Below are 27,673 nucleotides of genomic sequence, written 5' to 3' on the forward strand. Positions count from 1 at the left end.
GGGGTGGGTGGCAAATAGTTGCCTCCTCCCACCGGCTTTTCTCTGCTCTCTCGCTGCGCTCTCTTTCTCTGTCTCCCTTTTCACTTCTTGTGCAGTTTTCCTTGGAATTTCACTGCAAAAATTCTTACACAGCAGGATAATAATCTCTCTCTGGAGAGAGAAAAAGTGAAAAGCTCTGTTGGGAAAAGCTCTCGCCATCTAAATGGGAATTTCCTCCGTTCACTCGCTTTTCAATCAGAAAGAGTTTATCCTTCGTGCTTGATGGACGCATTTTGTTCGCGCTTCTTCTGTATAACAAAGAAAAACCAAAAAGTCATTTTCAATCGCATGAAACTCATTGTTATTGAACTCCGTTTGTTTTCCAATTTGTTTAACCCCGATTCCGCTGCTCGTTGTGTGTTTGTGACAAGAGAAATAATCAAGTGAAACAACAAAACAGCTCATACTATACTATATAGTATATGAAAGTGCTTCTCTATTTGGCGCCTAAAAACGGAAGGATACTCGTGGTGGCTTCAATCATCAGCTTTGGGTAAAACATGCTGCGACTTGTGTTGTTTGTCTAGCCGCTTTGTATCGACATCCTCGGAGTCCTCGGAGGCATTTGTTCGCTCCATTCCCATCCAACCGCCCAACCATCCCATCCATATCCATCCATCCGCTGACATTGCCAGTGACGACTGACTCTGACAAATGTGTTTGTCATGTTTACCTTGTGGCTTAAACAAGTTAATTGCCGTGCGCCAGACACAAAAACCAACAGAGCCCCACAGTGCAGTGCAACATGGCAATGGGGCAGCCTACTCCATCCGGCTGAACATGAGTCCATCAATTATTCAGCCTGATTGTGGGCATTAAATATTGAAGCTATTTCCTGCTTATGAGCTGGAAGATCGCACAGACGTATTTGCTGCTGCTGCCAGTGCCAGTGCCAGTTTAACCACAGACTGGTGCTAAAAATAAAACGTGACACCTGCAAAGGCAATGTCCAGTGCGTATAGCTGCCACCCCGCAAACGGCCACCCAGCCTAATGGCCTTGGGCCAGTACTTGCCTCGAATGGGACTCTAAGGACTCTCGAATTCAGCACTGATTGCTTCAGTCAGCAATCGAATCTGTGTTTGCTGGTGTTGGTGTGCGTTTGTGTGTGTGTTTGTGTGTGCACCTCACTCACAGCGTCCACCCATCCAAAATGACCTTCAATTTGCCTTGCATATGGTCGAAATTAATAATGCCAGATTCACCTAAAAGCTTTCCACAAAAAGCTGCACACAAATGCAGCTGCGTGAAAGGTTCTGTGGAAGAGCATTGGAGGGGATGTCATAAAAAATCCGCTTGGCCATTTTTATTTATATTTAGCGCCGTGCGACAGACCGGAAGTAACGTAAAACGTAACAAACGACACATTGGGGCACAATTTGCACACGTGCCGCATACGCAACACACACACACACACATATACACACCGAACACACCGTTGGCTATTTTTGGCCGCAGTGTCCTTTTGGCCAGGATATGTATGTACATGGCCAGTATGTCCGAGAGTTCTTCCCTGGCCGCTCCTTTTCGACTGCTTTGTATGCAGCGGGCGCAACAAGCAAAAAAAGAAATCACCAAACAAACTGACGCCATTTTGCCATTAATCCCGACCACTTTATGGTCAAAACCAACAAGCAAACTTGCTCCTTCAAAGGATACCCTTTAATAACAGCAGAATTTTACTATGTATATTGGAAATTGATTAAAATTTTATATATGAAACATTCCTTAACATTAAACGGGATTATCCTGTTGGTTCGTAATTAAGGCATTAATTAATGAGGTATCCTTTTTGAACACATTACCCTTTATGAGCTTATCATATTAATAGGTAACCTTAGGAAAGCTCTTATAAATACACAATGATAACATCGCTTTAATGACTCAATAAGAGGGAAATCATTAGTACACTAATAAAGGCTTTGACCTTAAAATACGAAAAGACATAAGGATTAGTTTAAATTTGGATGATCTTTTCACTAAAAGATTTAACTTTCCATAGTTCTAGGGTATAGCACATTCGCTTCTTTATTTTCCATCGGCTTACATATGTATTCCTTTGTTTGCTCTATTCATTTTGGCTTTTTTGCCTTTTGTTTTTCGTCCTTTGTGCTTTACTTTGTTGCGCCATGTTTATTTTTGAGTTGGCCCAGCCCTCGGAACGGAGAATTTGCTAATGGCAGAAGCGTTTTGTGGGCAGCGATGGTTGCAAGTGCTTCAAATGGCTGAAAGGTTTATGGCCCGTCCAGTTCTTCCCGTTCGCCAGGTCGCAGTTCACAGTTCGCAGTTCACAGTTCGCCCTTCCCACTATATAGTTCTTTATTACGTTGTGTGTTTTACCAACAGCAAACACAATTGCCCTGCCCCGCCTCGACTTTTGTTTCAAGTGCCGCCCCATCAAATGGAGTGGCCATCACTCGTCTACGGATCCGCATTCGCATTCGCATTCGCATCCGCGTTTTCCCTGCTCGATTTAACTGGGTCTAGTGCTGGGTACTAATCCTCAGACTTTTTATACGGGAGCTACACTACAAGAAAAGGGGTGTGATTTGAAAAGCAATTTCGGTTCGCAGTTGCATTTCGACTATGTTTTGTATGAGTTACATCAGTTGAATTATCTAAAATTTCTTTCCCATACAAATTTGTTTTATTTTCAGCTGCTTAAGTAAAAAAGCTTGTAAAGTTTGTCTTGTTGCCTAAAAGGCCTTTATTATATCATTTTTTGGAGTGTAATTTTTTGTTTGTTATTACTGCAAAAACATTTATTACCGCAGGCTTATGGTTTTTAATTGTGGTTACCTTTTTTTTGATAAAGAGTGTTACTTAAAGGGGATTAAATTCGGCAATTTAAATTAAAAAAAAAAAGAGAATGGCAGTTTTTAATCCTCTTAAGAATCTATTTAATTTAATTTCTATGGTTTGAAAACTTTTTGTATTTTTAGATAAATATTATCCCCTTTTTTGGAGTGTGCTCGTGCATTGAACTGCGGTGGCGCACCTCTTCGATACCGATGGGAAGTCCCTGACCAGGCGGCTCCTTCGATTCCTTCGACTCGTTCGGTTCCTTTGTGCCGGGTGGAAGCCTCCTGCAATTACTGTCGACTAGGCAACCAACCAGTCACACTAAGCACCCACCCTCCTCCTCGGGGACAGCTCACATTTGATGTGCATTTGCATTCGTGGCCCTAAGGCTATCGAATGCTTTTTAGCCCACGACATTGTCATTGTTGCAGCTCGCCTTTTTCTTCTATTACTCCTTTTTTTTTATGCCGAGCCACAAAGGACACTGAAGTGCAGTGGGGGATTGGGGAGAAACGGAGGGGATTGGTGGAGTGCAAGGGCTTTTATTAAAGTTTCGTTTTGTTTGCCTCGAACAACACAATGTCCTGGCAGCGACATTCGCCCACAAGTGGCGACATCAGTTGCAGGCTCCACCTTCTCCTCCACCTGCTCCACTTTATGGGTTTTCCTAGCCTCCACCGGAAGTTGCAGTCTAACAATAAGTCGAAGAATGCTGAGTTCTGGCAACATTTCAAATATATATATTTGCAGCTATTTCTTATTAATTTGTGTGCAGCCAAGTGGAGTGTGGAAGAAGATCCTGTGGCCCAGATGGTCTCTTTTGCCTGACAGACTTTCAAAAGTGTTCACAAATACTCATTGTTTGCTAGCTTGACATACATTTCTAGATAGCTTTTTATTAAAGTGCTTGGGGATACTTTGTGTTAAATTTAACTTACTTGTTTAAACAGATAAGCAACTTGTATAAATTATAAAAACGTTTTCTTTTACTTGCAGAAGGACATTAACACCCGGAACTGGACCAATTTTTGACCGAAAAACGAAATCGAACACAACAATCAACTCTACTCACCGACCTTTCTAGTTTTCTACATACCCGTTTACACTCAAAGGACCTTTTGTACGGACCACTTTTTGGACAAACATATCGCTAGCGCAGCACCCGAAGGAGAAGTGGCTTAACCCCGGAAACCCATCCTCCAAATCCTGCCCCCCGGGAAGCCAGGATTTACCGAGAAACCCCCCATTTAATACCCCAAAAAGAGGACCGTGCCCCGTGGCAAAGAATCCAAGACGGCGCCACTTAAACCACAAGCCTACAAAATTGGCCGAATGTTATGTTGTGGCTTCTGCTGTGGCAACATGTCGAAGCGCGATTACAAAGTGGCCACCACCGATGGCATCGAGCTGGAGCCGTTGGGCGGCGAAAAGTGCGACAAGGATAAGGAAAAGGACAAGGAGAAGCAGACGAATGGCGTCACCTTCGGTGAGTCTCATTTTTGAATTGTTCACCTCCGAGAATCTCTGCAATTGCAATTGCCTGGGGCACCATAAATGATCAAAGGGGTGAGCTAAAACAAAACCAAAAAAAAAAAAAAAAAAAAAAAAAAAACGAGTGCATAATTGCACTTGTGCATAATCCGACGCTTCACGCAATTTAAACTCCTCTTGGCTGCCAATTTGGGGTCACCCCTCTGGGAATTCTGCATCAAGTTGTTTTCTTAATTACGGCGAATGCAAAACAAAAGCATTAAAAATGCCACGTCTTGCAGCCGTTACTCATACGCCTCGTTGGCCAGCGGCAAAGTAAATGAATGTCAGCAGCATCCAACCCTCATTTCTCGCCCAGCGCCCCGTTTGCCATTTTCGAGATATATTTTTGCATTTCCTTTCTCGCCTGCAGCCGGCAGCCACGTTGTCGGGAATTTTCCGCCTTGACAGATGTCCACCGGAACCGGCGGGCTGCTCCAACTGGCGAGGAGGCCACCGAAGGATAGACAGGATGCGCCGGGTGGGGGTTGGTCCTCGGTTGGTGCTCCCGAAATGCTCTTTAAGCTGTCGCCGATTTTGCGAAAATTTTACGCTCGCCCGGAGTTTGGCGATGGCGGAGCACAGATCCCCTGGGGCCATCAATTGCGGTAATGGGACTTCAATGAAGGGTCTGTCTGGCATATCAATTGTGATTTTGAAGGGATTAAGAATTGGGGGAAGTAAGAGAACATTCTACATCCGGAAATCTTAAAGTTACATCATCTGTTAGTCAGTAAAGGCTTTAAAGCATAAATATATATGTTATATTAAAGCTATAAGAATATAGTTTGCTATATATCTTATGCAAATGTTTCGATACAGAAAATGCATACTTATCATATTTACTTTCTTGTTACGAAATTATACATATGTATTTTTTTCTGAATTTTTTTTGTGCCCATAAATATTTACGCATTGCCTTTAATCATCCGATATTTACCCCAACCATAAGCCTGTGCATATTTGAGGCTGTCATCAATATCGTGAGAAGAGTTAAACACAAACATATGTAAATCGTGTTGACTTTATCAAGGCGTTGAATCGTCCCACTTGGGCATGATGCGGTGGGCCAAAGTGGGCCAGTTGCCTTCGCCTTCGAATGGATTCGCACCCATGCCGCAGACTCCCCAGCAACCCTCTCCCTGGGATAAGCAAATCAGTGTCACGGGAACAGGACGTGGACGTGTGCTCGTGTCCCAGCTGCCAGTGGAGCAATTAAGGATGCATAAAGTGGAGTAACCACTTGACTCAAGGCAGGCTCAACGGTGTTTACTTTAAGGGAATCTAGCTTAACCTTTATTTGGTTTCCATAAAAAGGAATTTTTCAAATACCTTTGCTCGGTGTTCAAAACATCTTGTAAAAATTAAGGTGATTGTGGGAAACTTCTTACTGGTGTCTATAATTCTCAACCGGTTAAAGGTGCGATTCTGATAAAATCGATTAATTATTCTTAAAGATGAACCTCTTGAAACCACTATAGTTTAATAAAGCCGGCTACAATTGCATGTTACCAGCTTTAATGTAATAAATACACAGCTTGAAGAACCTTTAACCCCAAGCGATGTAAAAGGATTTTGCTTAGGGGTGTCTTTCGAGGCCGACACCCGTCAAAGGGTTAATGTAGGAGCCTGCGACGGAGGCGACTGATGTTGATAATTGCAGGATGCGTTGTGTTGATTGCAGGCTGAATGGGCTCGCATACACCGAGGCGCACGAGTACTTCTGCCAGGGGCTTGACTCAAATAAAGAAATCCGCCTATCCTGGACTGCATCAGCGAGATAAAAATGGGTCCACAAGAAACAATTGAAGCGGCAAGAGCCTTGCCAGCCGGCGCTGCATGCCAAAGTGTGGCACCGAGCTTCCTCCACCGCCTTCTCCGCTGCATCCTGGCGTTCCCCTTCCCATAAACGAGTATATGTGTGTGTGTGTGTATGGATGGATGAGTGAAAGTAAAGGATACATAGAAATGAAATGTGTTTTTGGGTCAGGCAACTTCAAACTCAACCAGAAAAGTGGAAGCCGGCGAGCAGGAAGAGGGAAGAGGGTTCCACAGGAAGACGGAGCGGATGAGGAGTGCGACTGGCAAATGGAAAATGTGAAAATGGAAAATGAGAAACTGACAAGCGGGCGAGCGAGCCAAGTCAACCCGTCAAAACGTCAGGCCGAGCAACAATTTATTGTAGCGAAATGGCGCAGGCGAAACACAATTAAATGCAACTACAAAGGACACAAGGATCGTCGTCTTCCCCACATTCCCTCCCCTGCAGCATTTCGCCAGCCAGCCAGCCAGCTAGCCAACCACCCACTTTTCCCACCTCCCACTGGGCGCGTAATTAAATGGAAATGGAAAATATTGCCCGCGGGCTCCTTGGAACACAACACTCGTACTTGTTGAGGCACTTGAAGCCTTGCCAAGCCGCGTGCATTTGGTTTCATTTGTGCTATATAGCATACCCTTGCCCAGAAGGGCTTCTCTATATATAGTCTCGTTGCACGAGGAAAGCAGGCAGACTGGGCCGACATAATGTCCAATTTTGCGTAATGTTGCAATATCTGCTTACAAAAACACAAACACATTTGGGGAACAAGAATATATTATTTTTGTAAGCTTAAGGAGTAATTATGCTTTATGTAGATTTCATTAAGGATCATAAAACGCTTTAATAAAATTCAAAATTTTCTGTTAGTTCAAAAATATTTAAGCCAGCCAAAGGGCATTTTCGGTTCGTTAAGTGGCTCCTTCAACTTTTTTTTCCCCCAAGAGAGCTGAGCTGAACATAACTTGGTTTCTGCGCAATTAGTTCGCCACCGTGTTTGATCCACTTGAGTTGATCCCAATGCCATTGAAATCGATTCCGTAGGCATCCATACATCCCTTTCCCAGGACCCTCTCATCTGGCACTCGAGCTCAACTCTTCCGCTTTGCATTATTTGCGCCAGCAATGAGTCTGCAAGTGGTCCTCGAACACGGTCTGCCAATTAATTAAATCATGGCAAATGCCTCAAATTGAGTGTGCAAATAAGGAGACGGACGTCTGGACTTCACATCGCTGACCAAGGAACTTTAAATTGGCATTAAGCACAATCAAAATGCTGAGACAGGCTGATAATGCCGGCGTCAATGACCTATGCCAATTTATTGAATGTTTGTTTAGATTACTGCAATCTGCTACTAGTCATTAACATATAATAGAATTAATAGAAAGATAAAGAGAATAAATAAACAAAAATATAAAAATTAAAGAATAAGTAAACAAAATGCTTGATTGTGTTTAGTTTGTTTATTTCTGTGCATCCAGATTATTACAAAGTAATATAAATATTATATTAATCCTGTTTGAAATCGGTGCAATTGAAAGCCTTGGGGAATGAGGGTAACTTCGGCAACAGATTGGTAGTCAACTCAAAATTGGTACTGATTTGGGACAAAATCAAGAAGGAAAGCTGACTTAAAGTTTTTGTAGTGAAGCTAGGTTGAATCTGGCTAAATTTTGAACCAGGTGCAAAGTAAGCTTCATGAACTAAATTAAAGACCATCAGTATTATTTGTTGTCTAGCCAAGGATTTTTCACTTTCAGACAGATTTGAGCTGTACAAATTTACAGTATTTTTCTGGTAATCGTCGAACATATTCATAAGACTGCAGTTATATCGGCTGCAAATGTTTGGTCTGTAAATATCCAACATAGTAAAGGCCATTTGAAATCCCAGCGGGATCACCCTAAAAATGTCATGGCTTTCGAGCTCAAAGGAGGGATGGACCATAAGATTGTAGGGCACCACAATAATGTTGCCACGCTTGTAAACTGTATTCCAACTCTGTTGCAACTGACTCACTCCTTTTTGGCGCCTAAACTCCGAAGCCTTAAAGAGGGCAGATTCATAGTTATCCTCGGAAAAGTCCAGATCCTTATAGAAGTCGGTTACGAACTCACGATGATTTACCTTCTCTGGTATGTTTCCAATACTCAAGGTTAGGTTACTTAGTTTGTCCTGAAGATTCCTTATCTCGTTGGTGGTGTAGTTCATTGAATTTCTTTCAAGTCTGATGTTAATCTGCTGGCGAATCGCTTCGAAAATTGGTTTGATTTGAGTATAGTACTGGGTTAGTTTCTCGGTTCCCAAAACACGCTCCTCGTAGAGCAAATTGGTGGCCAAATTCAGATAAAGACACACTGACTTTACACATTGGTTGACCCTTTCGATGAGGGGAAGTTCAAGAGAGAAACAAAACATTTTGTCAATCTCCCGATGGGGTTCTACATCCGGATCAAAGGTTCTTAACAACTCTTTGAACCGCATCAGATCGTTTCGGTCCCGAATTTCCACCAAAGTATTAGGAGGAACACTGATATCGTAATGGATCGTGAGATATATACTCATATTCATTCCAAACTGGTTTTCCAATTCCTGGAGAGTCATTTTTTCAACAGGATATCTGTGTTCAGGGCGCTCTCTTGCCAGACAAATATTGTAGAATTGCTGTATCTTCTCCTCCAAGCTACCTTTAACAAAATCCTGATGCTTCACATCTTCAAGTATGTTTTGGAACTCGCCAATCAAGCTGACGCTTTTACCTCTTTTAAGGAACTTAGCTGAATAGTTTTGGAAATCCTGGCAAGGCTTAATACTTTCATCCATGGAACTCAGCATTCGGCTGAGAGCCACAACATTTGGATCCTTATAAACTTCAGCATTTGCGAATACGCAAAATATCAGCAGGCAGCTAATCCAAAATATAGGTCTGTTGCTCGTCATTGCAAATAGAAAACTGATAAGTATGCCAGAGAGAACTTTCAAAGAAGAGTCTCTAAAAAATATTATAGAGATTAAGCTTTGCTTATCAGCTTAGCAAAACAAAATAAACAAAACATATTTATGTATTATAAAAATGTTCTTTTATTTGAATCATTTTTGTTCGAAGCAATTGCAAGATCAAGTTTACCAGACATCGCACTTAACCACCGGGTTTAAGGGGCTCGAATAGGGACAGTTGAAGGCCTGGCCAAAACCAGCCAGGTTGGCCAGCGTTTGATGGAGACGCACCTTGTCCGGATCCTCGCCAACGAACTCCACATGCTCCTCGTCTCCAATCAGATTCTGGGCGTAGTTCAGGAAGAACAGTTGTGGCAGGGTCATCGTGGTGAAGCTGGGTTGCAACTGACTGAACTTTGAACCCGCTCCAAAGTAGGCCTCATAGACCATCTTCAAAGCCGTCACATCCACCACTCGCTGGTCCAAATACTCAGTGGCATTGCTCTTCAGGCAATTTAGGCCCTGGGCATAATTCTCATTGGTTTCAATCTCAGCGAACTTAATCGTGGGATTTCCGATGGCGGTGTACAATAGTGATTGGGGCAGCAGGGCCTCCACAAGTTTCTGGGCGATCATGAAGCCAAGGAAGCTCACCTTGAAGACATCGTGGCTCTGGGGAACGAAGAACGGACTCTGCAGGACATCGGTGGGCAGGAAAATGGTGTTCTCCCTGATTTGGTAGGTCGGCTCCGGTGTGGTGGTGCCCAGGGTGTCCGACAGGGAATACATAGAATCTCCCTTGGGCGCCGGCTGGTCCAACAGCTCCAAAACACGCAGGGATCGGATCTCCAGTGCCTTTAGCTGAGCAGCTGCGTAATCCTGATCCTTGGGCAGTTGCAGATCCCTGTAGAAGTTGGTGACGAAGGTGCGGTGATTCTGGTTCCTCGGTTTGTTGCCCACGTTGAGGTTGATCGACTGGATCTTCTGCTTCAGCTCGTTCTTCTGCCGTGGACTCAACTTCAGTCGATTGGCCTCGATCCTGGCCAGAAGTGGTGCTCTCACTGCGTTGAAAATCTCCTGGACTTCGGTGTTGTAGTCGCTGAAGTGCTTGCTCTCGTACAGGAAGTTACTGCCGAAATCCATATGAATTCTCGTATCCTTGATGCACTCGTACGCCTCGTTCTCGGCATCACTCTGGCTGGTCTCCTTCATGAAGCGCGCGAAGCGGGCCATCATGTAGATGGCAATCACCTCGGCGTCGTAGGTGTCCATCAGCTTCTTCAGCTCCACGAAGTAGTCCACGTTCTGGATCTGCACCTCGAAGTTTTCGGGGAAACTGCGACCGAAGAGGATGCGCAGATACTGCCGCCAAGGTAATCCGTTCTGGGACTCCAGCTCCCGCAGGGTCAAGTCATCGTTGGGCTCGTCCTCCACATCGGCCAGCTGCCTAACGGCCGACTCCAGACGCTTGATGTTCTTGGCCATAGCCAAGGCCCTACCCCTGGCCACGCCCAGTCGGATGAGCAGCTTCTTGGTGCTGGCAAAGTTCTTCAGTCGCTCGGTAGCATCGTCGAAGGTTGGACGATCGATGGTCACCATATATTTGCTGCTGTCCACAAAGTCCAGCTTCACGTTGACCTTGACCAGCAGGTTATCGAAGCCGAAGCGACGCAATCGCGCCAGGGTGTGCATCCATTGGAACTGCGACTTGGGCCAGGCACTGCGACTCCGGGCGAACTGCGGCCAGGTGAAGGCCACATCCGGCTCCACCAGCTGCAGGTAGTGCTTCTCCGATCGCGATTCGTTGGTGGCCGTGCGACACGTCTGGTAGAACCGCAGCACCTTGGCCTCCACACTCTCCTGGTCAATGAGAACCTGAGCGCTGAGTGTCTCGAAGATGGCGAGGAAGCGATCGTTCACCGCCGACTGCATCTCGCCCAGCAACTCGCTGTAGCTGTCGTCCTCGTGCTGATCCTCGTACTTGCCACCGGCGTACTTCTGGAAGTCCTGGCAGGGATTCGCCTTGGTGTCCATGTAGCCCAGCAGGCGGTTCAGGATCATTTCGTTGGGATGGGGAGTGGTTGGAGGAGCCACCCATCCTGCCTCCACTTTGGCCCAACTGAGGAGCACCAGGCTAAAGGTGATCCATTCTACGGTTTTCGTTCGCGGCATTTTCAGCGGCTAACTAATGGATCCGCCTGCCAAGGCAGCTCCTTTTAAAGGCATCTCTGGTCACTGATAGTCTAGGTCACCAGCAGGTGGAGACCCCATTCCAGCTTTATCTCCCTGCAGATTAGTAGCCTCTAAAGTCGGCTTCAAGGTTTCCCTGATAAGTTTATGTTTGTTTGTGTTTTACTTCAATTTGAGTCATTTAATTGATTTACGGGACATTTCACGTGCTGACAAAATATATATTTCAATTTGCAAATTATGTTACGTCATCGTTCTTAATAAATTTAAGTCAAGGCCAAGGCTTTTATTATCAGTTTATTGACATTTTAAGTTTAAGTTTACTTTTTATGCAATATATTTTGGAAAGAGGAATACTAGTGTATAAAACAAACAACTATTCGTGAAAGTGATTCGGTTGAATTTCGAAACATAAGATGAATCATTATTATGAAGATGACTCGGGATCTTCTTCTCTTTTTGCTACCATTAGTTCGATGATTTATATTTCATGTTTCCCCTCGTGATTACGAATTGGCGCAGCCGAGAAGCCCTTAATAGCACAATTACAAGCTTCGATTACAAGAGCCACCCTCCGCTGACTCTTGGCCAAGTGTTTGCGCTGCAGCAGTGGCAGTAACAGCTTAAATTTATTGATTGTTTCATAAACAGCGATTATTTAACCACCGCATTTCGATCGGCATTGCAGCGATGACCCAGCAACCCCACGCTTCTCCCCATTTCCCAATTTTCCCATCCGAGAGTCTGGCGAACACTTGTGGCCATCTTCACAATGTTCAACCAGTTGGGACCCTAAGTGATGCGCGGTGAACGATGGGGGGATTTCCACTAGATGCTCAATGGGATCAATATGTGCCAGTGGATGGGCTGTGGGTGGTGGGTGGTGATTGTATGGCACATGACAAGTCACAAGTGCGGCCAGTAAATTTGCATGCGACAGCAAATACTCAATGGTCGGACACAAAAAAGAGGAGGAGGTGTTAGGGGATAAGTAAAGGGAAATGGTGTTGAGTAACTCAGTTAGCATCGGCCTGTGTGGGGGTTGTGTCTGAGGGTCAGAGTTGAAAAGGGAAAACCGGAGAACTGAGCCGAACATTCGGGCGACGTGTGCAGCGACTTTTGGCTCACCGCTCGCATTTCTGCATCGTTTGCATTTTTGCAACATACACTTTGAAGGTATAGTAGTGCTTTTGTGGAAATATCCTAAGATTGTTTTAAAGAGCTATTTGTTGATAACAATAAAACAACAATTTACAGTACTGGTTTAAAGGGTACATTGTTGAAAAGAAGAGTAAATTCCCAAGATTTATGTATATAATAAATAAAATATTATTGGAGTTCCTGAGTATTTGTACTTTTTTTATTATTTTTATTAATATTAAAAAATTTATATTATGGGAGTACGATTTCTTAAAGTTTTTTGCTGCATTTTCAACGCTTTAAGGGGTTATATACCTTTTTCACCAGAGAAATACATGGTTTTTATTTATTTTTTTTTAGCATGTTACCATTGTTTTATTTAAATTCAATAAAAATTTTATCAAAGTACGTGTCCTTAACTTAATTTGTATAAAATTTCGAGTGAAAATTTTGAGTATTGTGGAAGTTATAGTCCTTCCCGCAGAAGTCCTTTTTTCATTAGAGGCTTGCGGTGAGCATGAAAACAAGAAAACGGCTCAACTTAAAAAAAAATGAAAAAAAACTACGTTAGTATATAGTGTTACCTAGTTCGTGAACGAAGGATTTTACGAAAAAAATTTTTTACAGTTACAGCGATTGTTTTTTCAAAAAAATCGATTTTTCGAGGTCTAATAATTTAGTTTTTCGCCCCAAAAAAATAGAAAAAAATTCGAAAAAAAAATCCTTCGTTCACGAACTAGCTATTGTATCTACAAACAATCCCCCAAAATTTCAAATCGATCGATGTAGTGGTTACCGAGATATCGTGCTCACCGCAATGACCTTTTCTCAAAAATGCGACTGCGAGATAATCGCGTTTAAAGTTTTAGGTGGACATTAGGTAGTCATGTTCACCGTGCGCTATGAACGGCTGTATCTTAGGTTCTAGTGCCCCGATCTCTACAAAATTTTGCAGAAAAATTGTTGAAAGTATGTACATCAAAAAAAAATAATAAAAAAATTTTCGATTTTTTGAACTTGAAAAAGGTATATAACCCCTTAAGCCAGCTAAGCGACAACCGAAAAGGGGGCGTCTGGCGAGGCGTGGCACCGCCTAATGAACACGATTCAGCCCGGTTCCGCCAACGAGCCCGCCAAAGGGAAAACTTTACACTAACGTGACGGCGAATTTATTGAGTTGAGCCGGTTGCCGAAGCCAGTGGTTTGGGAAATTGGGAAAATGCTAAAGAAAAGGGAGGTTGAGGGCCAGAGGAGCATCCCCAATTTTTCCGGCAAGTCACCGCGAACAACCGGTGGTGTGTTTCTTCATCTATATGTATCCCCAAAAAACTTTCGTCGCATTGCCGAAACAAAGAGGCATAAAGGGCTGAAAAAAACGAGATTTCATTTGCCGGCAAACTTCCTAAAGCGAATTACCATTTACGTTTGAGCTTTGTGCTCCATTTGTTGATTGTTTCGCCCAGTTGCCAAGTCGACCTAAAAGTAGGCAACAAAACGCAGCATCAGGCCATCGTAAAACCCAAATGGAGAAGGCAGCAAAAAATAATGAAATTTTAATCATAAATATCTCATCCCTTAACGGCAAACTCTAATGATATTGCAGCATTTTTATCACGACTTCTCTCGCATGTCAACGATATAATTATAATGCCGTATTTCACGAATTTGTTCGGCACGAGAACCAGACTAAATCCAATGTTAAAGCACTGGGAACTCATCCCTTAAAGGGAAACTTCTAATGATGAGCCCCTGCCAGATTGAACTATTTGGCCAACACATGATAAACAACACAACATGGAGAACAACAACAACAAATGATTGCATGTGGGTGGAAATAGAGGAGGCTGAGGGGGTGTATTGGGGGGAATTTTAGGGGTTGCTATTCGTTCGCCTGGCAACACTTCACTATACGCTTTTCTTTTAATACGCGACACTCGAGGAGTTCAAGAATAGGAAATATGTTGAACAGGTCTACTCAAAAAAAGGATTATAATAACAATTATTCAGATAACTCTCAGAAAACAAAAATAAGTGCAACTTTTGTTATTGATTGATTGTTTATTCCAAAAAACTTAAAAAAAATTCATTTAATTGTCCTTGAATCTGTTTTAATATAATTTAGTTATATTGAAACTGTTTTTCCCAAGTAAACAGTGATTCAAACGGGTATACGACGTGACTATAGCTTTTCAGCTTATATTTGTTTTTGGTTGTATCAAAACAAAAATCCAATCAGCGGGTGCGGGTAAAGAAGGACACAGAGAGGAATGGGGGAGACACCAAACACAAGGGCTCTCCAAAGAAATTTCATTTTCACTTTTGCAGGTGAGCGAAGCTCACTCGCTGAGAGAGTGGAACTTACAGCCAAAGAGAGGGTGGACATGCGCCAGACACACTTTGGGTTGCCACCTCTCATCTCGCAGGGTTGCTGCACGCCGTTTCGCTGCGACAGCATCCAGTTGGAAAACGTACGCGCACTTAAACGCAACAAAAAGCGCGTGTTACAATACGGCGTTTTGAGAAAGAAAGGATACTAACAATTCGGTGTTGACAAAAAAGACATACACACACACATATACACGTATAAAAGAGGCGAATGCGTCGCGTGCCGTCCCCACAACCCCCCACCTTTCCCTCCTGCTGTGCGTGTCTATAAAGAAACCAAAAAAAAATCAGCAAAAAAAAAAAGAAAAAGAAAAAGTGTAGTGAAGCAAATCTATTAGCGGTTAAAAAAATAGAAAATAAGCTGATTAAAGAGTTCAACAGTTCAAGCTAAAGCAAAAGTAATTAGTGTGTGAATTTCTTATTATTGATCTGTTAAAATTGACCTTTTTGACCAGAACCCCCTTAAAAAAAAAAACAGCAACAAGCTTTTGTACTCTTTTTTTGAGAATTAGCAAACTGAAATGGAATAATCAACCGTTATGCTCTGTCGCCAAGTAAAATGCAACTGCAGCTGAGAACCGCAATTCAGTCAAGTGGCAACAAAGGCGAAAAAAAGGGAAAAAGGGAGCAGCTGAAGGCAAAAAAGTGCGAAAATAGGAGGAAGAAGCAAGGGGGAAGGAAAAGCAAAAGGAGACAGGGGGCAACTGGAAAGCGCACTATTGACATATATACGCGCAGATTGGAGCGAAAGAGAAGAAGAAAACGCCGCATAAGACAAAACAGGAAATTCACTTATACACGCGCACAGGGAAAGGAAATTCGCGCTGTTGAGCTTTGCATTTTGACATTTCATTTCAAAACACAGATTCCAGTGAGAGTGCGCCGCCACTCGCTCTCCCACTCTCACTTCCAAGCTCTCTCACTTCTACTTCGCTCTCCCACTCTCCTGCCGACTCCTTTGGGTTTTTTTTTGTTTTTTATTTTTCCATTATTTTCGCTGAGCAAATGAGAATGTAAACAAATGCCAAATGACGGCCGCGTTAAATAAAAATGAAATGGGATTGTGATATATGCACTAACACGTTTCTTGCGTGGCATGTGAATGGATAAGTGGTGGGAGTGAAAGCAAGAGTGCGGGGGTGCAGTCACGAAGACAAACAAAGGAAAGCCACAACAATCGTGTTCGTTCCACTTGGAAATTAGGATTAGGCCTCGTTCGCTGACATTGACATTAAACAAAGAGAAAAGCCAAAAACAAACAGAATGCGAAACCTCATTAAAGACTAATTCGCCCAACAAAAACTGGCAAACGAGAATTGAATAGTTAGTGAATGTTGTTGACACCCGTAAATACCACTTTTTATGGGCATAGTTTTCCCTGCCGCAATTGAGGATTTTGGCATGCGAAAAACGTGTTCAAATAGCTTCCGCTCGTATACATCACTTTTTATGGCAGATTTTATGACTCCAAATCCACAGAGGGGATATAAAATATTAAAATGCCCATGTTTTGTGTTAAATTGCTTTTTACGTATCTACGTATGCGTGATTTGTCAATGGCTCACATGAAATCTATAGTCTGCTTCAAGGCTGCAAAGTTATCAAATTTATAAAAATTGAAAACAATAGTTTGATTATAAAAAGACTTATCAATTAAATACTGTTTTCTTTTATCTGATATAAACTTGAGTTCTTTGAAATTCCCAATATAGCAACTGGCAGCTTTTTTTTCTGACTCGCCTTTAAAGCAGAATTCTTATCGAAACCAGCTGATATTGCTGCCGAAATCAAATGCACCAATAAGATAACAACCCTGAATCATGGCCACCTTTAAGGTGTGTGCTTTATCTGCAATTTACCAATTGGCTAGGCCCTCAAATCCGGCTCGGTTCATTCCAAAACTAAAATTGCTACGCCCAACAAACCTTAGCCACAAATTATGCCTGGATGATGCTACAGGCGGCCAACTTCAAATTCAAGAGCTCCTCAAAGGCAGACACAACTGCGGACATTAAACATTACATACATATTCCGTACAAAAGCCGGCTACACAGAAAGAGAGAGAGATAGGGATAAACAGAGAGAGATGAGGGTATATTTTTTGGGGGGTTGATTTTTGGGCGTTGAAAGCGCTTTTCACTAATTCAATGCGACATTGAAAACAGTGAGCTTGAATGCGAAAAGTGCAGACTCTCAGAAGGAAGCCATGGACGGAATTACGGACAGGGAAGGACAGCCGTAGTCTGACTAGACGAAACCGGAAGGGCGTCAGCGTCTGGCTTTTGGCCAACTGGAAGGGGTGGGGGTGGCCATGGAGCCGGCTAAGGAAATTCGAAACGAAAGCGTTCCGGGAAAGTGCTATCTGCATAAATTATGTATGTATATTTCTGGTCCCCGATTATCAACTCGTCAAAGGCGCCTTATTTTTTGGCAGTCGATTTTGTGGTTAAAAGGTGCAGACGGAAAATCTCACGACCAACGAAAGAAAAAAAAGTTTCAGATATAAAAAATTAGAGTGGAGTGAATTTGTGAATTTTATTATATACGCTTAAAGGTATATTACATTGAAATTTGTAACACAGTGATATCTGCATAAATTATAAATGTTCTTTTCGGCCACCCGATTATCGAGTCGTTAAAAGAGTTTTTTGGCAGGAAATTTATTGGTTCAGGGGCATAAGCGGTGAAATCCATAAGCTTGTAAACGAAGATACCCATTCTGGTCATTGCCTGTGAATAAACTATGAAGAGCACGTGACTGGAAAAAAACGGGGGGTACTGGCAAAAGGGTTCGACCTGAATTGGCCATAAAACGATTGTGATTTCCCTTCTAGAGCAAATAAGCCGGCAATTATTTGCGGTGTGTCAGATTACCAAGTGTGTGTATTAACGGGTTCGCTGCGGTTCACTTCGGTTCCGATTTCGAGCCCCATTTCGTTTACGGCCACGGTTAGAAAGCGTACGTATTGGCCGGAAGACACAGGGACACCGGCCCCGTTAAGATTTCGGTCGTCGGCGGTGGTCAGAGAGGCTCGAAGATTTGGCGTCGCGAGCGCATCGAGATGACAAATGATCCGGACCTCGATGACTGTGCCTTTCTATCCGGTAAGTTGGAGTTGCAATAAAAAACGGGTTAAGCCTTTGATTTATGGTGGCTAGATAAACATAAGTTTAAGGTCGTTAAAGCTTAAATCCCAAAGGCAGTAAACCTCTCTATCTACCATCGGTATTTTCCCAGTAAGCTGACCCCCAATTTTGTGTTATTTTTACTGCCGCGTGCACTCGACTCCAAAGGCAATTGCAATGCAGCCCAACCAGATGAAATATTTGCACAGCCCCTCTATGACTTTTATGCGGAGTTTAATTACATTTCGCCCCTCTTTTCTTTTCCTTTCTTTTCTTTTGGACAGGTGGCGAATCGAGCGGCGGCCGACAGACGCGCACCGGAGTGGCCGTCTGCTCACAACGCCGGGCTCTTCTTGTGGCCGGAATCGTGCTCGGCTCGCTGCTGCTGACGGCCATCATCATCGCCTACGCCGGACCGCAAAATGGTAGGTTTGCCCCGTGCCCCATGCCCCATGCCACACGAACCCGTGCTGCAAAGCACCACCCACCACCCACACTCCGTCCTCATTTCTTTTCCTTTCTTTTTACCAGACGTTTCTTTTTTTCGAGCATATTCACCTCGTGCCTCTTTTCATTTCCACCAACAAACAGAACACGGAGCGGTTTGGGGTCACCCTTTGTTGTTGTTACTTGATTACGCTTTTATTGAGGGCGACAGGATATGTAGTCAATTGTGACGGGGCAAAGAAGTCCGCTTTGTGGCATCGGAAGGGTCTCCCAAATTTGACAGCTTTAAAAATGGGAAATTGTTAAAGAGGGTTTCAGCTTGACGTAAATAGAACAATAGAGTAATATAATTTGGTTTTCCGAAAGGGTTTTTAGGATTGGCGAAAATGTTAAGCTTCGCGTCAACAAAAAATGTAATAAATTGGTTTTAAATAACAAAATAAATTGTTGGGGGTAAAATAACACTAATACATTGATGTAAACTGTAATTAGTATATTCAAATTCCAGCAATAATAAACTTTAAATACAAAACCTTGTATTTAATAAGAGCTTTAGGGGAAATCAATAAACTAAAGTTATAAGCTCTACCCAGAACAGCCAGAAATACATTAGTATAATATTGCACATGCTAAGGAATCATAAATCAACATGTGTAAGGGAAACATGAATAATGTAGCCCATTTTCTGCCTTAGTATCTATAAATAAGGCCGCATGAAGGTTCAAAGTTGAGGCTCAATAAATCCGTATAAATGGTAATTGAATTCCTTGACCGGCGGCGTTCGCAGCAGGTCATAAACCACGTGGCCAAGCAATCCATTTAGCCACGGGCAATATGCTTTTAACCATATTAAGTGGGGCCGTGAAGGCATCAATTTCACTTCGCGTATAAATAGATGCAATTGCATCACCTGAACCCACCTGTTCCGCCCCAAACGTCCCCAATGTCCCCAATGGATCTATAGGCCTCGACCCGATACTCTGTGTCCCTGGCCATATTCAATTGTAGAATTATGCAAAGTGCAAACACTCACATACTCGCTCGAAGTTTCCGTTGCATACCTAATGGGGCTAAATGCATTGGGGGATAATTGCATTCGGCCCAAGGGAAAGGGAAAACAAGCCACAGGAGTGTGTGTGTGTGCGAGTGTGTGCTTATGGAGTGGAGAGGGAAAAGTACACAGACACATGTCTGGCAGAAAGTTAATTTTCCCTGTTGAGAGCTCGATTATTAATCAGCGCTTGTCTCCGTGTAGCTTTAACTTTTGCTTCCGCCAATCCAGTTAGAGAGTGCGACCAGCCTTACACGATTTCCACAACCTTTCCTATATACAGTATATATAACCATAATAATATCTATTTGATTTCCTGACCATCGTTTGTTTGTTTCCCACTTTTGTTTCCCTTTGCCTTCGACTTTGTATACCAAAATGTTTATTATATATATGAATCTTTGAAAAATATGAAATATTTCTCTTAAATGCTTGTTTGATTGATTGGTTGAAATGTGAGTAACAATTATGCCAAACCCGAATACTTCTGAACTGGTAAATAGCCATGAAAATCTATATAATCCTTCGGCATGTTGATGTCATTGATCATCTGTTGTTTCTAATTTATCCCTTTCTCTTTTATTATTTCTCTACCTTCTTTCTCTAGATGTTAGATCTTTTATTTGATTTATTTTGATAGTGGAAGAAGGGTCCGGTTTTTTAATTTGAATGTTCATTGTAAATATTAAATACCACTGATCATAGGAAGAGTCATTGATAGCCAAGTTAATCATTTAATAGATGGTTGAAATACACAATTATTATTAGAAATTGCAAAAAGGCAATTGCACTGATCTTTATAAAGTTTAACTACTTATGATCGATAATCATTAAAAAAATCTCGATAACATTAAAGTTCAATCTTTAAGGTCAACTTTCTAATCTCTTCTTTATTCTGAAATGTTTTACGGTTTATCTTTTTTTTATGATTTTGGTTAAATAAATGATAAATTAAGGATTGTAATCGTTAGATCTTCCATGAATTCCATTTACTAATTCGAGTGCATTTGAATAATCGCGACATTCAGCTAGAAAGAAACCTCATTTGTGAATTCCCCCTTTGAGTTCCGTTCATCCCCACTAGATGTGCTAATGACTTGAACTGAATCCAATTAATAAACCGATTTACTGCTAGCTTTTCTTTATTCTAAACCCCTACCCCGACTTAGATGAATATCCCCTTAACTCTCTCTGTTGATTGTGTATAATGCAATTTTGCTTTAACGAACTTAGCTACGAATCCCTGAAAGAGTCGTTCGCGAAAAAGAAGATTTACCAGTCCTAAATTTCAAACGATACTGATTACGCACATTGACTGTCCTTGCAGGCTGCTCCTGTGGATCGAAAACGGTTTCCGGTTACGAAACGGATGAAGAGAACAACACGCAGCCCTTCAATCCGATTGCCACCAACGGGGAACCGTTTCCCTGGCTGGAGAAAATGCTGCCCACCAGTGTGCGACCCCTTCGCTACATGGTCACTATTCATCCCAATCTGACGACACTGGATGTCAAAGGTGAGGTTTTAGTCCAGCAAAAATATTTCTAATATTCCATATACCTATGAAGTAAACCTTATTTACCCATTCTAACAACTTAAATTACTCTTTTTCACCTTGGTTCTCTGCCCCAAGTTCATTTAACGATGGAAATATAATCCGATTGTGTCTGACTTGCAATTAAACCGTTTTCCTCTTTTATACTTCCGCTTGGCCAGGTCAAGTCACCATCGATTTGCACGTGGAGAAGGAGACCAACTTCATTGTGCTGCACATCCAGGACCTCAATGTCACTGAGAAGGTAAGCAAATCCCAGCTCTGCATTCAAATTAAGCCAATTAGCGTCTGGCTCGAGAGCGTCTATTGATTGCATTTTTATTATTTTTTTTTTTCTGGATTGCAGGCCATAGTGACCCCGGGGCCCAAGGGCTACGCCCTCAAGATTGTCAAGGTGCTGGAGTTTCCGCCGAGGCAGCAACTTTACATCGAGGTAAAGGAGAAGCTCAAGAAGAAGTCCAATTACACCCTCAACCTGCGCTGGTACTCCAAACTCAATCCGGAGCCAGAGGGCTTTTATGTGGACCAATACGAAAGCGAGAACGGCGTTGAGAGGTAGGAAGGTCCTTCCAATGCTGCTTTTTATTTTTGTAAATGAAAAGTCAAAAATTAAGTAGTTAAGTAGTATTTTTTTCATTAGAAAATAATGAACATGGTTTGCAAAAATGATATATAATAGTTAACATGATACAATATCTTCTACAAAGGTATCTATATAATTTATATATACATTTAGAGGTACATATTTTAATCCTATTTTTATATTTTCTATATTTTTTTATTTATTTATTTATTTATTTTTCTTGCAGATTATTGGCTGCCACAGTTTTCCGACCGAATGGCGCAAGGCGAGCATTTCCCTGCTTCGATGAGCCGCACGTTCGGGCGCCATTCCGCATTTCTGTTTTCCGGGATCGCTTCCACATCGCCTTGTCCAACTCCATAGTGCACACAACAGAGGACGTGGGCTTCTACATGGGCACAGGACTGGTGAGTACGAACCAAACAAATAAGTAAAGGAATCCTACATAATGATATTTCCCCTGCAGCTCCGTGATGATTTTATTGAGACGCCACCATTGCCCGCAGATGCTGTGGCTTGGGTGGTGAGCGATTTCCAGCGACAATCCCTTCAGCCCTCGGCGGCTTATATTCCCACGACACCAGCGCCACCGGGATCCGGATTGGGTGGCAAAAAGTCCGCCCAGCTGAACAATTACACCCAGCTGAAAGGCAAAAACCCGCCGGTACGAAACATCACTGCCCTTACACACTCCCTGAATGTGAACCTGACGCCGCGACAGAATCTGACAATTGCACCGCCCACCACGACGACAGCTTGGCCAGTGCATCTGAATGGGAACGGGAAGCCAACGAATCTCACATCGCTTTCCCAGTCGACGGGTTCGTCGATCAAGAGAGCTCCCTCGTACACCTTCTACGCACCCAGGGATGTGCTGAGTCGCTCCAACTTCATTCTGCACACATCCCGGGATGTCCTGGAATACCTGCAGACCTGGCTGGACATCAGTTATCCCCTCACGAAGGTGGACTTTGTGGCGTTGCCCTCGCTGGATCGGAATATGATCTCCTCGCTGGGATTGGTCACCTTGAAAACCTCTTATCTGACGGATCCAGCTTCGATCACCTTGGAGCAGTATCAGTTTAGTGCTCTGCGAATTGCCGAGGCCATGGTGAGACAGTTCTTTGGAGGAATCACTTCTCGGAAGGTGCTCAAGGATGTTTGGCTGTGGGAGGGATTGATCCAGTACTTGGGCATCCATGCCATGGCTCCTCTACTCGATATTTGGCCCTTGAGAGAAGTGTACCTCTTGAAAATGGCCACGGCAGCATTGGATATCGATGCCATTCAAGGATGGGATAGCATCATGAACGGCACGAGTCACGATGGCAACAATGAGGAGTTCTTTGTCCAGAAAACGGCGGCCATATTTTCCATGTTGCACACGGCCATTGGCGAAGATCGATTTAGGGGCTGTTTGGGTTCATTCCTTAAGATGAATCGATTTAGGACAGCCGAACCCACTGATTTGTGGACCATTTGCACCAAGAAGGCCAATGGTTCGAAGAACATCAAGGATATGATGACTCTGTGGACACATCAGCCTGGTTTTCCTCTCCTCACGGTCACCAAAATGGGCAATAGTATCTCCATTTCGCAGAGACCCTTCCGACCAGCTGACTTCCTCGCCATTCATGATGATTTCTACGATGGAAACAACTACAATAAGAGCGGGTTAAATGCCACGGATATGCCGAGTACAGTGCCGCCAACTACACAGAGTAGCAAACACAAGGCCGTGCCACATATTAAGTGGATTTTTCCAGTCACCTATGTGACCGACATCAACAATGTCAGTGAAACGCTCTGGATGCAGAACATAGATGGTGAGTATTGGTTTAGTAGCATAAAATTTCTATTAAATCCTTTATCAATTTTTTAGTAACCTTCAACGTTCCGGAGAATGTTAAATGGATCAAGGTAAATGCCATACAGAATGGATATTATCGAGTGGTTTACAACGATGACAATTGGGCGAGCATCATCGAGGAGTTGTCCACGAATCCGCAGCGTTTTACCAGCGAGGATCGTCTGGGTCTGCTATCGGATGCCTTTACCCTCTGCCATGCAAATCTACTGCCCTGCGAGATCACCATGAATATAATCCAGTATCTGCCCAGCGAAACGCACTATGGACCCATGGCTTTGGCCTTGAGGCATTTGGAGAAATGGCGACGGATTCTTAAGTATTCCGAGTGCTTCCTCATGCTCAGTGAGTTCATCAAGATGAAGATCTCTACGGTTATGGAGAAGATGGACTGGTCGGATGATGGTGAAGTGGCTACGAGGTAAGGTGTCATCTTGAAAACCTTTAAGGCTTTAAATTAAATAAATATTTATTGTTTAGATTAATGCGACCCGAAGTGTTGTTGGCTTCAGTTCTTTGGGAGGACATCGATAGCATCACCAAGGCGAAAAATATGCTAAACCAATATCTTTACTACAATGGTTCAGCTATTCCACCAAATCTTAGAGAGGTAAGTAATGCTTAATATTATTAACCAAATATGTTTTTTATTAACTTCCGATTTTTCTGAATTTCTAGGTGGTTTATACCGGTTCCATCTTGTCTGGGGAGTACATATACTGGCAGCACTGCTGGGAGCGTTTCGTCAATCTGCCACGCACCTCGGAGACCTTTGTGGAGCGGATGCAGTTGCTCCGCGCCTTAGGAAGGACCAAGGATGCCTGGCTGCAGAATCGGCTGCTCTCGCATGTTACAATGCTGCCCTCCGAGGAGGTGGTGCAGGTGCTCAACGCCATCGCAGGAACGCCAACGGGTGGAGCGATGGCATGTCGCTTCCTGCAGGCCAAGTGGTTCGAGCTGGAGAAGCGGCTTGGCCCGGGCACCATAAGCTTCGCCAAGGTCATTTCGGCCATCACCCAATACGGTGCTACCAAGTTCGACTACGATGAGGTGAGTTAGAACCAGTTAATATGCAAAGTTGTTATTGGTGTGTTGTTTACAAAAACAAACCTTTGACTTCGAATTTAAATCTATTTTTGGTTTTCTTCAAAAGGAATTTTCTTGTATGAGATAAATGTATCTAAAAATGTATCTATCTAATTTTAAGTATCTGATTTTTCTTTTTAAATTATTTAATCATACACAAGTTCAAAGTAAATTTACAAGTGTTTTTTCCTTTTTGCAGCTCAAATCGCTGGTGCATCGCTTTGGACGAGGTCACGGGATGTCGGTGCTGAACATGACCTTGAGCAGCGTGGCCTCCAACGTGGAGTGGGTGGCCAGGTCGCAGACCTCGCTCTACAAGTGGGTGGAGGGCAATCTGCACTCACACCGATAGAGGAGATAGAACGGAATACGGAGGTCCTCACACAGTTCTGTCTCTCTCTCTCGCTCTCTTCAAACTCATTTGTAATTATGTTCCTCTCTCAGAATCACGAATCTTAAGTGAGCTTTGATTTCGCCGAGTTAACTAACACTATGGATCTATACTCTTTACCATATCATTGCCAGTTCGATCGATCTCCTTGGTTTTCTCTGTAGCTGTCCTATAATTTTAGTACTTAAAGTCAAGCCACTCAAGTGTAAATTACGATTGCTACGATCAAGCAGCTCTTATATATGTGTATATCTATCCCAGTGGAGAAAACCTTTTCTAGCACATGCGAATGTGTATATCTACAACTGAACATAAGGATCTATCTATATATGTATATTGTATATGTATGTATATTTTACAAACCAAACAAAAACCAAACATATTTAGAGCAATGGATAATTGTAGATTGTAAGCGAAGAACAACATATTTTTTCATAAAAACTAAAACAAAAGGAAACAAAAGAAGCCCCAAAATCGATAAACTAAATCGCTAATGAATGCATTCTAGTAATTGTATAGCATATGTATATTAGTATTAGTGAGCGGTGTGTGCTCGTGTGTGTGTCCGTGTATGTGCGCATCGAAATATCACAGAAATCTTCCTTTTGTCCAAAGATAATTTACTTATCTATTATAAATACCCACGTATACCGTAGGCTGCCTGACCAAAACCAAACAAGGCTTAAAATTATATTTTAAGGTAAACGAACCCCATGATTTGTGTATTTTAGAATCAGTATTAGCTTCCATGTATTGTTTTTAAATTACTAGCGGGTTATTTTACATTTTAAATGCTGTAAAAATAATGGGTCGTAAATATCAAACTTAAATCAGCTTAAAACAAGTTTTAATTAAAACGAAACGATCAAGTTATTAAAAATTGTATTCAAAAATGCAGTAAAATTTATCCAGTTAGCTTAACATCTGTTAATAATATAAAATGGCTGCCATAGCAATTAACTATCTTAAGCCATTGAACATTCAAAAGAAAGCATAGGTTCTTATTAAAAATTGTCAAATAGCGCAGAATTACTTTCCTTCGAGCTCTAATTGGGTCTGAGGCCAGGCAGAAAGATTACTTAAGGAATCGAGATACGAAACTACATATAGACATACCCATATGTACATACATGGCATACAGGCTGTAGTTTGCTAGAACCCAAACATATTCAACACTTTTTATTTCCGCACTCGCATAAGACACAGAAACTGATTATCAGTTTACAACGTTCCGATTACTACGACTACGACTCAAATTAAAGACATTTTACTATATGTTTTACCAGTTTACCATATCGCTGCTTATCATTTGATTAGTGTTGGAACGTCTGCCCTAAAGATAGCCTGGTTTTAAGGCCCGAGGTGTTTGTGCAAACTGAGGGAATCCGTCGACTTCTGCCACTTGAAACTGGGTCCGATGGCACGCCGGTTTTGTCATTATAAACCATATAAACGTGTATAAGTTGTGCCATTGGCGATAAGAGAGTGCCATGCGGTGAGATTAGCTTGGGGTTGGTCAGGTGCGTAGTTCGATCAGTTTTCATGGGGGTAACTCACCTATCATTATCATTAACAACAAAAGAAACGTCACAAGCTATTCAAAAAAATAAAAACACATAGTTTTTTAATCCAAAAAGTTAACAATTCCCTTTAAGCCACGCCTGCGATATCTCTCTCTGACAAAAGGTTGAACAGACCCAGAGTTGAACCTTCAGCTAAATTTGTCTATGCTAATTTATGGATGTGTATTTCAAGCGAACCATTTAATATCTTCGATTTCGTTTTGGGAAGAATAGGTTGGTTTTAGCGGATGTTGTATAGATGGAAACAATTTGCTTGGCTAAGACACACTAAGACTAACTCAAAGATACTCGAAGTCAATCGCTCAGATACCCCGAAATATATTCAAAAAAATAAATAGAAATACCGAGAGAGACAGATAGAGAAAGAAATACAAAAATACAACTTTATTAGCGACAGAGTTAGATCACAGAGAAAACACAAAAACAAGTTTTGGAGCGATTTTACGGATTTTCGACAAATGTATAAGCCAAACAAGCAGCTAAAAATGATAAATGAAAATAAACCCAAATAGAGATAATACAGAAAGAACACAGAATACGAGAGATACTCAAGCTAACAAGAAAAACAAAAACTTGGGGAAGATTTAGAAAGTTTTACAGATCAACTGACGATGAAGTATTTCGTATTTCGCCTTGGTTCCGACTGCTTTTGATTTAATCGTAAACCCATTTACCGTCTAATTGTATTGTACAATGCATATCCGTCCACAGCTTTGATTGACATGTCACATTTGGGTTCCATTTAGTTCATCGAAAACAAACACGTGACCCTTCCTGAACCTTCCTTAATCCTTTTCCACACCCGCGCTTTATCCTGGAGTTGAAGAATGGCCTTTTCTTTATTCAAGGTTTGAAAACGAATTCTAGTTAATTTTATTAGACGAAATTTTTTTGCAATTGGCATCAATTTATAAGAAATTATTGATTATGCATTGGCTATCAGGTTTTATATAGAAATTCGCGTAGGGAAAATACAAGTGTATCTAGAATGCAATGGAAAGCAGGCAGAGCAACTCTAAAGACGTAAATTTAATTGTATGCTAATGATATATACACATCTATATATAAATATATATTTACATAATTTAATTTAAGTCAAATGGGAATATTAATAAAAACGATAACTAATCTGTATATAAAAA

General features: G+C 42.2%; 2 protein-coding genes across 4 annotated transcripts; one reads left to right on the plus strand and one right to left on the minus strand.

Annotated features, from left to right (window-relative positions):
- Nucleotides 1-252: 252 nt before the first annotated feature.
- LOC108091661 (endoplasmic reticulum aminopeptidase 2) lies at nt 253-27,673 on the plus strand. Of its 3 annotated transcripts, none has more exons than XM_017190969.2 (12): nt 253-532; nt 3,837-4,326; nt 18,253-18,393; nt 20,794-20,982; nt 21,183-21,265; nt 21,368-21,576; nt 21,831-22,011; nt 22,071-23,430; nt 23,487-23,892; nt 23,952-24,081; nt 24,150-24,521; nt 24,757-27,673. In XM_017190969.2, the coding sequence occupies exons 2-12, from the start codon at nt 4,173-4,175 to the stop codon at nt 24,907-24,909; spliced, it is 3,378 nt and encodes a 1,125-aa protein (XP_017046458.1). In that variant the 5' UTR covers nt 253-532; nt 3,837-4,172; the 3' UTR covers nt 24,910-27,673. The 3 variants fall into 3 exon arrangements, with proteins under 3 accessions (XP_017046458.1, XP_017046462.1, XP_017046460.1); XM_017190973.2 differs by lacking the exons at nt 253-532; nt 3,837-4,326 and adding exons at nt 14,897-15,247; nt 17,677-17,947; XM_017190971.2 differs by lacking the exons at nt 253-532; nt 3,837-4,326 and adding exons at nt 14,897-15,240; nt 17,677-17,947.
- On the minus strand, nt 9,292-11,515 carry LOC122320727 (membrane metallo-endopeptidase-like 1). Its single transcript, XM_043208958.1, has one exon. It carries the CDS (start codon nt 11,297-11,299, stop codon nt 9,314-9,316), a length of 1,986 nt encoding a protein of 661 aa, XP_043064893.1. The 5' UTR covers nt 11,300-11,515; the 3' UTR covers nt 9,292-9,313.

The sequence above is a fragment of the Drosophila ficusphila genome, unplaced genomic scaffold (assembly GCF_018152265.1).
Source record: "Drosophila ficusphila isolate 14025-0441.05 unplaced genomic scaffold, ASM1815226v1 contig_791, whole genome shotgun sequence".
Lineage (NCBI taxonomy): Eukaryota > Metazoa > Arthropoda > Insecta > Diptera > Drosophilidae > Drosophila > Drosophila ficusphila.